The following is a 13,723-nucleotide window of genomic DNA, read 5'->3' as shown; positions in this document are numbered from 1 at the left end:
GCAAAGTCTTCCTCAATGTGTCCAGACCTACAACCTTTAGACTAGGCCTAGTGAAACAGGTGACAAGATGAAACAAAAGTCAGGTAGTGGGGTCCAGAATAATTTAGACGTTAAATATGCGTTTTGAGATTCGATGACAAAATATGTAAAAATATATCCAGTCAACCCAACCTCTTCTGTTTCACTGCGATCCTCCAAGTTTGCATAAAGTTTGGACTGTTTGAGGCTCTGCAGTCACAACGTGCAGACAGGGATTATTAGGCCTGTTGTCAAAAACATCAGACCTCTTCTGAAGCTAAACGTTCCTCAGAAGTCACCTCGGAGCAACATCCTGGGTGTGTTTGATTTACGTCACTCAGCCTCCCTGTCAGGTGGGGCATTAAATCAGAGATGTAGGCCTATAAGGGCAGGTGCATCTTTCTTTTTTAACTATGCCGATTTACAACAATGCTTACCATAACCATACCCCATAATAACCCTTGATCCTTCATTGCATTGCATTGTTGTACATTTTTGTACTGTTCGCTATCTGCAACCCAGTTGGGAAAACCCAATACTGGGGGTCTGGGAGGCTCCAGACAGATCAAAACCTATGCTAGTGTGATAAACTGCAAGGCATCAAGTTATATTTTGTTGATCCATTGAGTCATTTGACACTGAATGAGATGTGAAGATCATCATGGCATTTTTTTCATTGTTAATTATTCTACCTGTTACTTTCTCAACTCATCGTTTGCCTGCTAATAGCGAACAAACACTTCATCTCAGTTTCAAGTTATTCAGATTGCTGTCACAGTAGACACAGAAAATATTCGAGATAATCCAAATAGCTGATCAACTAATAAAGTATATCAGGTCAGCTCTATTAGCAAACTAGATGTCTGATTAGAAGTTGACGATTGGGTTTAAAAAATATGTATTATTCCTCTAAGATTAACACTAAAAATGAAACGTGTTTCTGTGTGTGTGACAGGTTCAGAACATTAGCCAGTCAATGGAGGTGCTGGACCTGCGGACGTACAGAGATCTACAATATGTAAGGAACACGGAGAACCTAATGAAAGTGGTGGATGGAAAGCTGAAGGTGGCCTCTGAAAATCCCCGCAGCCTCAATCCAAAGGGCTTTCAGGTAATTGGCTGCGTGTCTCCTCCTGTACGGCGTTGCGTGTGTGTATTGTTCTCAAGTGAACGCAGCTACTCTCAGATGTGGCACGGCTTTCCATGTGCACACAAACTTTGGCAGATGCGTTGCGATCTCTTTCGCTCTTCACAGACAATAACGTTTTGTACGACTCTCGATAGACTGCCAAATAGGTATACAAATTCAATTCCCCACCTGTCTTTTAGTCATTGAGTTATGCTCAGAGCAAATTCACATGGTCCTGAACGATTAAACTCCTGGACCTAGAAGTTTTTTTTATTTTCTGTATTCCCTTCTTTACATCCTTTCCCCTTTCTCCCCACTCAGTATCTCGTCCTCTATATACTTAACATTCTGGTGTATGCTCATAGATAACAGGCACATATATTCACATTTATCTCCACCTTATCTCTCTACAAGCTGAGGCTCAGCTGCCATTATCAGCGGGCCTTTTTGTCTTCCTGTCAGCCTGCTGTTTTGACCTGGCCTTCTCCACATTTCTCACACCCTTACAGATATTAGATGGACCATAAAATAGTTTGATTAAAAGATGCTTCGATAAATGCTAAGTGTGCTTTACTGCTGTTACCCCGCCTCAGCACGGTGACAAGCATGAATGGCTGTGTTTTGCTTTCAGTGTGTTTTATGAAAGCCAGCCCGATGGAGGTAATGAAGATGTTTATGAATAAGCCAATTCCAAAGTATAGCCTGCAGATGACTAAAATATGCAGAATGGTATGCATTATATCCCAGGACTTTTGCTGAATGCACATGCGCTATCAGATAAAGAGTTAAAGGAAATAAAGAAAGAAAAGTATTTTTAAATAAAAACGAGCAGGATTTGACCAGAGCAGGTTGGCTGATGAATGCGTGCAGCTCAAAGGTGCCAATGGCAGAGCGTGGGAGATTAACGAGACTGAATTTTCGTGGCTTGAAAAGGGGAAAATGAGATTTATGATGTGGCGCCACAGGGCTGAGAGCTGCTCCATCACCAGATTTACGATAAACCTTAACAAGGAGGAAACAGCCCCTCCTGTGGTGGCCACACTTTATTGATACACCTATTTCTTCCCTCTCGAGCCTTTTACTTTCCAAGCAGGCAGCCTGGCGCTCCTGCTGCTTCCTGCACTCCTACCTAAAGACACATTGTTCTTTTCACTTCTAAACACATGAGTCACCGAGCAAGATTACACCCGAGCAGCACCATGCCCCTTACTGTAGGTGAAAATCACCCGGACCAGCTGAGTTCGGGTGATTCATTTGATCATTTGATTGAAAATCATGTTTAAACAGAGAAGCCCACACAAATCAAACGTAGGTGGAAGCTTGATCAATACAGAAACAAAAAAAGCTAGTAACTGTGAAAATGTTTTATTATAAGGGTCATAAGTAATGCATGCAGTAGTTTACGGTACAGCTACAGTATGAGCTCTGATTGAGAGATGATCTACCAACCAGACGTAAGAACCGAAGATTGAAGGGCTAGCTACCCTGCACACAATCCCCTGTGCTGACTATTGTGGTCGACCTCATCCCCCAACCTATATTCTCCCAGGGTATAATCTTCTCCACCCCGTTGTGCTATTCCACGTGTCCTTTTCTGTGATTATTGTCTTAGGAGTTGAAAGACAAAGTGACCCAGCTGCTCCCCTTGCTGCCGGTGCTGGAACAGTACAAGACGGATGCCAAGATGATCCTGCGTCTTCGGGAGGAGGTGAGGAATCTGTCCTTGGTGCTGATGGCCATCCAAGAAGAGATGGGGGCCTATGATTATGAGGAGCTGCGCCAGAGAGTCCTGCTGCTGGAGACCAGGCTCCACTCCTGCATGCAGAAACTAGGTATAACTTATATGCAACATGGGTGTGGGTGGGTTGTGAATGTTTCATTTTAAATAAATTCTCAAATAGAATTGTAGCACTTGGACAACATCGATATAGAAAAGAATGAATGATTAAATTAAGTTCATCAATTGTCAAAAGTCTGTTGTGCATTGGCAACAATTCCACTCACCTTGGTGTTCGAAATTATCAGCATAAATTAAGAAAAATTGGCCAAGAAAGCCTGAATGAATAATTGATTGTGTTCTCACGTAATGTGTGAGCTTAAACTGATGATTTCACAAAATCCCACGTATATAAACTGATGACTTAACAAGAAAAGACCGTAGTTAGAGTTTAGCCTTTAGGTCATTAGAGTTGTGTTATTGCCTTTGATTAAGCATTTGCATAAAGCAAATGACTTAATGCGGGGAGATAATAATTAACAATTAACTACACACAAATGCCTATATTTATGTATTTATTTTAGTTGCTGTTTAAACATATGCAGAGAAAAGAAAACTAAGATAGTAATGGAAACAGAAATCATGCAAGAATGTTTTAGGATAAATTAAGCTGAAAAAACAGTCAATCAATAAATCAGTCAATATATTTTTGCATAATCCCAACCGCATTTTATTTCCCCCTGACATGAAGTGGAAGTTGCCAAATTATGATCATTTTTTAAATTCTATATTATGGCTGTGGAGAACGCTACGTCTTTGATACATATGTGTTAGATGCAAACAGTGAAAAAGTGATACAGTGTTGTTACAGAGGTGCACAAATTGCAACCCGTGAATTGGCAAAACCATACTGGGCCTTAAAAGCAGCCTAGTGGAACACCATGTTTCAAATGCACTGTATAACTGTAGATCCCCGTCTGTGTGTGTCTGTGTGTGTACGCATTGCCACAGTGTGTACATATTTATGTCCTCCATACAGTAAATACTTACATACATTTATATAGCGTCTTTCGTCTTTCTCTTCTTTGACCTCCAGGCTGCGGGAAGTTGACTGGCGTCAGTAATCCCATCACAGTGCGCGCATCAGGGTCAAGGTTTGGCTCCTGGATGACTGATACCATGATCCCCAGCTCAGACAACAAAGTAAGTCCCCGTGTTTCTATGCTCACCCCTGAAGTGCAACGCTTTAATCCCTGCTACCTGCATCATAGTTCAACAAACATAGAGCATAAAGTAGAACCAAAGTCATTGTCAAACAAGTCTGTCAGCTGCTCAATGGAAACAAAATATTCCTCACAGCAACTCTGTCATGATACTTCAGTGACTAATTGACTGTTTTGCCTGAGTAGGACTCCTCGTGAGCTCTGGAGGAGGAGAGGCAGAGAGAGAAATGGGAATGCAAAGCTGAGTCACTGATGGATAGCATCCTGTTTCCTTCTCCCTGTCCACCTCTGTCTCTGCAACTCCAGCTGATTAATCGCTTCATCATCAGTGGAGAAATAAATGAGTTGTTTGGGCTAAAGTTTTTCTAAATCACCGAGGTAATTACCAGGAGTGTGCTGAGATGCTCTGGACCCAGATGATATAGTAATGGCTTCAGCTAATAAGAGATGACACCTGGTTTCATTTGGGCAGATCAGATACTGTACATGTTCAGAAGCAGGTGCGAAAAAGACACAAGTGAGGGAGAAACTGAAGAGAAATTGTGGGGCCATGGTGAATGGAGGGAGTGGTGGTGGTGATGGAGAAGTGAAAGAGTTATTAGCTATCTGCAGTGGAGAATGGAAACTGATGAAGTTTAAGAGGACAGGTGACGATGGCCTTTTTCATCCCCACCCTGAATCATAACATGCTAAACACATATTGCCAGCAGAGAAGTTCAATTTCTTCGATTGAATGCCCTGATCTTCGTCTTTGATCACCGTACTTGCTGAGATCACATGAGACGCTTTAGATCAATCACCGATTGTATTAATAGCGAGATACATCAACAATATCACATCAACACCCGCACCAATCACGATAATCATATTTGGGGAAAAGTCATTGGGGAGCCAAACAGAAAATGCAACACTTGGTATTGTGCTCGAGCTTCAGTCTGCCTCAGCTAGAGACTCATTTTTGCAGGCAGGGGAGAAACAATGCTTAATGCTCCATAATCCCCCCCCTTCTCCATAATTCAGCTGTTGTACCTCACCTCCCCCGTCTCCTCCCATACACCACCTCTCACCCCGGTGGAGTTGTTATGGAAGGAAAGTGCCTATTCTACACCTGGAAAGCAGGCGAGAGCAGGAAAAGAGAGAAAGAGGAGAAAAAACGATGATGGGTGGTGCATCAGAAGAAAACTGACCTACATCTTAGCAAAGCTCTCCTTGATATGTTAAGGATAAAATAAATATCCAAGCCAACAGCAGTTTAATTGAATCAATTAAAAGCTGAACTGTGCCTCGGCGGAAGCATTGAGGGAATGAGATGGGAGATGCAGCCAGAGAGGGGCCATGTCAGTGGAGAGATCTGCTGAGAGTGCTTGAGGAAAAAAGATAGAGCTGCTAAATGGATTGATTTTCCTGTAAATGTGGACTGGGAAAGGCCAGGGAGCACAAGCATTGGTTGACTGCAAAGTGCGGGCAACATCTTCACTCCCACACATCAATAGTTCTGCACGCATGCACATGAAGGCATACACACACTCAAACAAGTAGAGATTCACACACATGCACAACAGGCTTACTTTGCTCAGGGCATCGCCATCGGTTATAATGAATATAGTGTTGTTGCAGAGAGGTGTGTCAGGTATAACAACATTCTCCTGTAACCTCTAGATCTGTTCATTGTCTCCTTTAGTTTTTTTCCCTCTTCCCAATGGGATTCATTCTTCTTCTCTCTACAGGTGTGGTCCATGGATGGTTACTTCAAGGGACGGCGTGTCCTGGAATACCGGACAATGAATGACTTCATGAAGGGGCAGAACTTTGTGCAACACTTGCTGCCTCACCCCTGGGCAGGCACTGGTCATGTGGTCTACAATGGCTCACTGTACTACAACAAGTACCAGAGCAACATCATCATCAAGTACCACTTCCGTTCTCGAAGTGTGCTGGTGCAGCGCAGCCTGACCGGGGCCGGCTATAACAACACCTTTCCCTACTCCTGGGGTGGCTCCTCTGACATCGACCTGATGGCGGATGAGAATGGCCTGTGGGCCGTTTACACCACCATCCCCAATGCTGGGAACATTGTCATCAGCCGCCTGGAGCCCCAGAGTCTGGAAGTGCTGCAGACTTGGGACACAGGCTTTCCCAAGCGCAGTGCTGGAGAATCTTTCATGATCTGCGGTACACTTTATGTCACCAACTCCCACCTGGCTGGTGCCAAGATCTACTTTGCCTACTACACCAACACATCAAGCTATGAGTACACAGACATCCCTTTCCACAATCAATACTCCCACATCTCCATGATGGACTACAACCCCAGGGAGAGGGTCCTGTACACCTGGAACAACGGACACCAGGTGCTCTACAATGTCACACTGTTCCAGGTTATTAAGACTTCTGGGGACTGAGAGCCCTCAGACTGACCCACTCAAATAATGCTGTGATCATTGTTCGGGCAGGGGCAAGGGAGCTGGGTGGAGGTGGGTTGGGTTGCGGGTGGTGTGGGTTGGGGGATTCAGTGTAAGGGCATAGGCTTGGATTTTTTTTTAAAGAATTTCAATCTTCATAGAGTGCTATTATTCACATTCTCAAAAAAACACTCCGGCAGCAATGTCGGTAAAGATACAAAGACTGAGCGCTTCTCTTATTTTTCTTTCTGTGATGAGTGAGCATGGTTCTTTTTATTTGTGATGAGAAATAAATATCAATCTTTACCATTTGATGAGTTTGTATTTCATTGTCACTTTCATTTCAAGTAGACCCTCACTGTGTCTCGGAGGGGTGAACAACAAAGAAACTCGGATGCGTGTACAAGGTGGGTGCTTCCAAAAATGTATAAACAGGTGATTATTTTTGTTTGACATGCAAGTATTTATTCCTCATTGTTCACTGAATCCTGAGATATTCATATAGAAAATGTGTTTAAAGTAAATGGAAGCTGTTTTTTAGCATGAAATATTAAATACTTAACGTTCCTAAAATATGTTAAATGGCATCATTTCAAAATAATGAAATGGAATAATTGTGTCTATCTCACTGACACAGAGTGGCTGTTACTACCACAGCCGAATCATAAAATAATGAGGTGACAGCATGTGAATACTGAGGAGTCAATCTCCAGGGCTGCACTAAACCATAACTTTGAAAACATTTCATCCAATACATCACATTATGAAAAAAAAGCCAGGGCATCAAGTTCTGTGTAATAAAACAGCGCGCTTCCGTATACTCAAGCAGTGTTAAATTTGACTGCAATAGCCACGGTTTGCATTTTATGTTTCAAGGTGAACTGAAAATGAATGCAAACCATCTGCTAAAAGGAGCAGGTGTTGCTGCGAAGGGTCAAGAAGCACAAACAGGGAAGGAGACAAAAAAAATATATAAGAGGAATTCTAAGAGCATTTACTTTTGAGTGGGGAAACGAGGCTTCACAGTTACTGTTGCATGTCAGGCTCCAATCTGTTCTAATCTTGTTAGTCGCACCGCTCCTCTAACCATGCTTTCTGCAGAGAAATGTTCAAAGACGAGCACAGAGTGGGACTCCGCTCACATGAAAGTCTCAATGTACAAACCTTTCATTGCACATTTGTTATTATTTGCTCCAGAAAATAATTCTAAAGCCACCTTGACATTCTCTGCTGTATGGAAGGCAACATTGCCACAAATACAACAGCCCTCTGTGCTGTCATTGTATTCCTTTCATTGATAAGACTTGTGAGGGTGCATCCATTCTTTGTCTGTGGTGGACACAGAAGACATACAATAAAATAGGAGCTTCCACTTTTTTTTTTCTCCCGAGTAACCATAGTGATCCTTTCCATCATGGATGACCTTTCTATCAATAAAGTGCTGTGTTGATGAGTTCACAGAGTACATGGGAGTGGATGACATTTAAAGCACAACACAATACACAACAGTGCAGCACATCAACAGTGTCAGCTGCAAAGAGAAATGGGGCTGGAGAAATACAAGTTGTGGATGATACAAAAATGTGGAGACAGTATAGATGTAATTGGTTACCAAAGAAACCTATACATGGGGAGTAATGAGTGAACACATAAACATATACTGTACCATTGAGGTGAGAGTGGAAGACTGCTGATCGTGCTGCTCCAACATTAGATTCGTCACAGCATCATCTCTCTGCTCTCCAACTGTCTAAAAAAAATGTTAACAATAGGATGATCGGACTGCCCAGTCAGCTGCTGAGAAAATAGCCAAGCCTATCCTGATTGTGCAGGCAATTATAAAACAAGGCAGCAGCTTACTTATTGTAAAACGAGGTCTGGAGCTGACAGTTTCACCAATGCACAAAGGTATTTCATGTTAGGCATGACTGCTTAAAAATGGGCATACACTTTCAAGGCAACACACTTTTACCCTTAACAGAGACCAGGGAAGGAAATAATGACTGCACACAGATAATGCAATCTCTATGATCAAACCCCGACAAGTAAAGTCAGCAGACTAGAGAGACGCATTAATGTGAGAAAATATGAACAAACCTCGATACATTCATGTCTATTCTACTTTCTTAAGACGTCGTAAAATAGACAGAAATATAACTATATTCATTTTGCATCCATTTGAACTTGCATTTTAACACATTTACTTAGAATTAAAATTAATATATGTTATTGTCACTCTTTCACTCAGCACATTTTTCTTACAAATTCGTGTGTTGTGAGAGAGAAATGCTATGACCGAGCAGTGCAGAAAAGAAAAGCCACAAGTTTTGTTGACAACTTTTTTCATCAAAAAATCAATTACTGCGAGCGTTTGCTGCCAGCAGCATAACCGTTGCCTCCAGCGCTTGTGAGGCAAACATTAGCTCTGTGAGCACCAGTGAGTGTGCTGTTGTGCCAACTAATGCTCAGAGCCGAGGGCCAGCAAGTGAAGTGATAATAACGATAAAGATCGGGGGCATGACGAACAGCATTTAATCATTATGGTTGGCTCCATTTGAGTATTGTACCATTGTATCTGTGTCAGGGTAGATCATCTCGAGCTAAGCCCAGTGCACAACCATCTTCTTTGCTCAAGATCATCCTGAGAGTGAAAGAAAAAGTTGATTCAAAATGGCAAAGGTTGTGATTCAAGGGGCCTAAGGTTGTGTAAATGCATGCAAATTCTGAATTCTTGAAAACATCATTTGGATATATGAAGATACAGGTTAAGTTAAATGGCAAATTGGTTTATATACCATTAAAAAGCTCGGTCAACTGAGTGGTGAAATGAAAAGTGTGGCGTGAAACTCAATACGATGCAACAACAAAATTGTTGCCAATATGAGATAGCGATGATTAGTTATTGGTTTTGTGCCACCGAGCACCTGATTTATGTCCAAACCTATAGAGACAATACTGAACCGGAGAAAGTGAAGCAAGAAATACTAAATGTGCAGCCTAAAGTTCCACAAGATGATGTGATCACTTAGCTCGGAAACAAACTGACTATACTGAACTGAAATGAGCAAAGTGAATCAAGATGTGCAAAGTCAGCAGCCAGACAGTAACTGATGAGGAGTATGAAACTTGTATGTGTCTGTTAAAAGACAGGTGGATCATTTGTAGACAAAATCATATGAGACCTCTCAGTGATGCAGCAGAGACAAATATTCACATGACAGATTATAAACAAGTCAAATTTGGAAAAGGATGGAAGAGGACGTGAAATGTCTTTCATGCAAAGGGGGAGTATGATAACACACATTGTAAAGCAGATTACACGGATTTACAATTAGAAATCAGCAAGACACCAGCAGACTTCTTTTGACTTACAGTAGTTCTCTCACGATTACAGAGAATAGTTGAGGATAAATATCTATTCCTGGTTAACAGCATGGTGTAGCACACAAGATAGCTCTGTATTGCACGGTATGAATCTGTAAAGTTTAAAGCCAAGCTGTTTGTCATGTTTGGTCAAACATGTGAGAAACTGCAACTAGTTTACCTTGAAAGACCCTCGGCCATTTCTTCACTTACATTTTTCATTGGTGTAGGGGTCATTGCCAGCTGTGAATTTCGCTGGAACATTTCCTTAATGCAGAGTCGTACTGGGTCCCTTGGGAAAACAAAAGAACCAACTTTGGATTTAAAGCTGCCCTGAATAATAAGCAACCAATACAGATTTTTTATTAGGAGGATGTATTAACCTACAGAAATCTCTCAGCGTGAGCAGCCTGCATTAATGCAGAGGAGAAAAGCAACAACAGACTACAGAGCGGCACCGGCGGCTCGATTTACTTGAAGTGACTATAAGCATGCTTTCTCACATGCACATGGACTGATTGAGGGCAGGTATGGCAGCGATGGAACTGGTTTGATAGAGTGCAGAGGGGTGAGCTTCAAATGCAGGAACACAGATGGAGAGAGCGAGAATTAAGAAGCAAATGCACTTCCCACATTAATCAGGCTGCCATCCTCGGGACGAAGGGTTTGTTTTGATGGAAATACAATGTGTGGAGCAGTTTCTGAGATACTCGTCGTAGATTCAGTTGTAGCGTACATGCAGAGCACATTTGCCTTCAATACATATCTTTCACAATTGGTCGCGCTCTTGTTTCATATGTTTGCTAATTCACTGTTTCCTTTTCTCCATCAGCTTCCTCGTTAATAACACTCAGCCACACTTGGAGCAACACCTCCTCACTTTCAGACTCGCAAGAAACAAGCTTTTTCTCTACGCCATGCAACTTGAGGGGACACAAAGGCCCTCTGAACAGTGCTTTGAACATTTGTTTCCTCGTGATTAAACATCACTTGCACATATCTCCCCACCCCCACACATTTTGTATTCATGTCAACTCAAAAAGGATGCGAAGGTGCCGGGGCTGTGGAGATGGAATAGCGGGTTAGCGAGAGAGGAGGTAATTTTACTCCACTTAACTCCTCAGAGAAGCTTGCTTATTAATTGGCTCTTTAATTGTGTTTTGAGCTTTCATTGATTCAGCACTCGCATCCCTAATCTCATTAGGTACTGTTTTGTGAAGGACAGTAAAGTAGAATCATTCTGGGCTGCAACCGTGGGTGATTCAGTTTTATAACCCTGATGTCCTGACGTCGCACACCTCGCTGAGGCAGCAGTAAAGATTTACCATGACACATGAACTGTAACTTCTGCTGGTTCCCTCTCCTCTTTCTGTAATTATGGTGTGACACTGCTGCAGAAAAGAGATGACGTTTTAGCTCCGGTGTGTTGGTAGAGAAGAGCGGTCAGGATACTAAAATACAAACATCACAGTACAGCCGCAAGCATACAGAAGTCGATATTACAGAAAATGACTTTTCGTAAAAAGAATATTCAGACGAAAAAAGAAATATTTTTCAGCCCCCACAATGCTGCAGGATGTTATAAGACGTGCAGAAATCTATGCAGTGGAAGTGGATACAATAAAGACTTGGACAGGTTGTCAATCAAAACTTTAACATCCCTCACAGCAGATTTGACCATTCAAGCATTTTGTGGTTGCTCCTGTGCGGCTAAATGCAAATCCCGTGTAACCCAATTTGTCATGTCCACCAAATTGGGTTACAACAATGTAATGTGTTGAGAAAGAGCAGTTTTGCATTTGTTCAGCCAATTAGCAGGTAATATACAGACAAGGATCATTTGTGTAAATAATTTCAGATGTTTTCTGTGAGAAGTAGTTTGACACAAATACATTTGTAATGGGGACATGTACTGGAAAAGTTTTTTGAAAAGTTTCAGCAGGCAAATGAATGGTAAGCAGTAAATGGTCCCTTCCACAAAACGCTGACAACCAATCATAAAACGATTTTAGGCCTGTCGAGTTTTGCTCTGAGTCTGTGCCAAATTTCACGAGGACCGGGCAAAAATGTAACAGGTTTAAAAAAAATGTTTTAAAGCATAAAAACTAGACTAATGGAAATGAGTATGATAAATGTGTTGCATTGGCTTGAACGTGAAGTGAATTAGTCAGACGAATGGGGTACTACAGTAGGAGCTTTTTATTTCAAGGCCCAGCAGTAAGGACAACATTTAATACAACTCTTGTCAATCAACATCAGTTGGTGTTGATGAAAATGTTACAACATATAATCTAAAAAAGTCTTTCTTTTTATGAGGCAGCAGTTGCAATCCTTCCAACTCACACTCCTTTCAGCCCTACTACTGACTCACACCTTTTTGTAAATGCATCCATTTGCAAAAAGAGCAATTCTGCTTTGAATTGGCATCAGTCACACTTCCAACACCTACCACTTAGTGATCTGTCCTTTGTCCTTCGTCTTAATGCATTTCAGCCTGGACCATTTTGTTGAGAGTTAATTACACCATTTTAATATATTAAGCAGATAAAGAAATTTATTTTTTTTGGATGCTCCCTGCTCATCCGTACAAGCACCAATAACAGCTGAAAACACGTGGGACAACCACGCAAACCTCAGATTCAGATACCAGTAAAGGCTAACTGACCTGAGATAAGTGGCTAGTAGCGGCTGCCTGGCTCTGCGAAAATGAGCTTTATCGTCTGTGAGACAACATCAGTCTTGACATTCCCCCTGAAGCATATATTTCAAGGAATATATATGCAACGTGAGCTATTCCCCATCAACTGATGGCACAGCCCTGCTATGATGAGTACAATCAAGCTCATACACCTGGAGGCAGAAGACTAGAATTAGCTCTGCATTTGCGGTCGTTGTGTTGATGGTTGCGGTACTTTGCAAGTTCAAAGTATTTGAATGGAATCACCACGACGTGTGAATGCGCTCGTAACAGCCAAAGTAAATCTTACGGAGCCCCCGAAGAGGCAGTGTTGTTCTATTAGTTTGAACTATTTTTGTGTTACGTCACAGTAGACTCTGTGTTTCCTGATCCATAGGAAAAATGAGTGCGTTGGTCCAGGTGTGGGCCTATACACTGCCAGTTCAGGGAAACGCTCTGCAAATACAACCAAAAGGAGAGATGTGACACTTTGCACTACGCATTTATTGCTCATTACTCCTTTTGACAATACAGCCACTGGCTGTGAGCCCAGCTGCTCTGCCTGCTGCGGTAGTTGTGGCTGTGGATGCGGTTACTGCTCGGACTACTCGGCTGCATTTCATGTTCAATTTATGGTGCCATGGATATGGCTAGCATCGCTGTAATGTGACTACTTCTCACTGCTCCTATCAACATGAGTCAAGGAAGCATCTCTAAGCCACATGGGAGTTGAATCCGTGGCGCTTGTATCAGATACGACAGTGTTGTTGATTCACTACACACACTGGGTCACACCCGTTATAAACAAATGTGTCAAAGCCATAATCATTACAACCAACGATTGAATACAGACACAATTACAGCGACAGCAAAGGCCAAAGTTATGTCATCCCAAGGCTCTGATCAAAGCTACTGTTCAGCTTGTCTCAATCAACCTCGACAGCAGTCAGTGAGAGAGCTACGTTAACTAGCCCCACCAGTCATATATCTACTGTGGCTGCCTCATACATAATACTATATCACAATACAGCTCATACTTTCTCTATGAATCAGAGGGAATGCAACATTTATTTTGTGATAACGCAAAATATCTGCAAAACTTGAATTGTGAATTTTAATTGGAAATTCCTACAGTCACGCCAACCAATAATAGCACAGCTTTCATCTTGTAAAGGAGCAGGTGAAGATAGTTAA

The 13,723-nt window shown here is 42.0% G+C and overlaps 1 protein-coding gene across 3 annotated transcripts in view; it reads left to right on the top strand.

The window, feature by feature from the left end:
• The window catches only part of olfm2a (olfactomedin 2a), a gene marked incomplete at its 5' end in the record, with an annotated part of 40,387 nt that extends 33,869 nt beyond the window's left edge, over window positions 1-6,518 (top strand). For all 3 annotated transcript variants that reach the window (XM_079178098.1, XM_079178097.1, XM_079178096.1), the window contains 4 exons: window positions 974-1,129; window positions 2,760-2,979; window positions 3,961-4,067; window positions 5,815-6,518. In XM_079178098.1, coding sequence (XP_079034224.1) covers window positions 974-1,129; window positions 2,760-2,979; window positions 3,961-4,067; window positions 5,815-6,489 — 1,158 coding nt within the window. In that variant the 3' untranslated portion in view covers window positions 6,490-6,518. The remainder of the gene's footprint in view (window positions 1-973; window positions 1,130-2,759; window positions 2,980-3,960; window positions 4,068-5,814) is intronic.
• Between the last annotated feature and the right edge of the window lie 7,205 nt (window positions 6,519-13,723).

The sequence above is a fragment of the Pholis gunnellus genome, assembly GCF_910591455.1.
Source record: "Pholis gunnellus genome assembly, chromosome: 17".
Lineage (NCBI taxonomy): Eukaryota > Metazoa > Chordata > Actinopteri > Perciformes > Pholidae > Pholis > Pholis gunnellus.
This window is presented reverse-complemented; position numbering and strand designations above follow the sequence as displayed.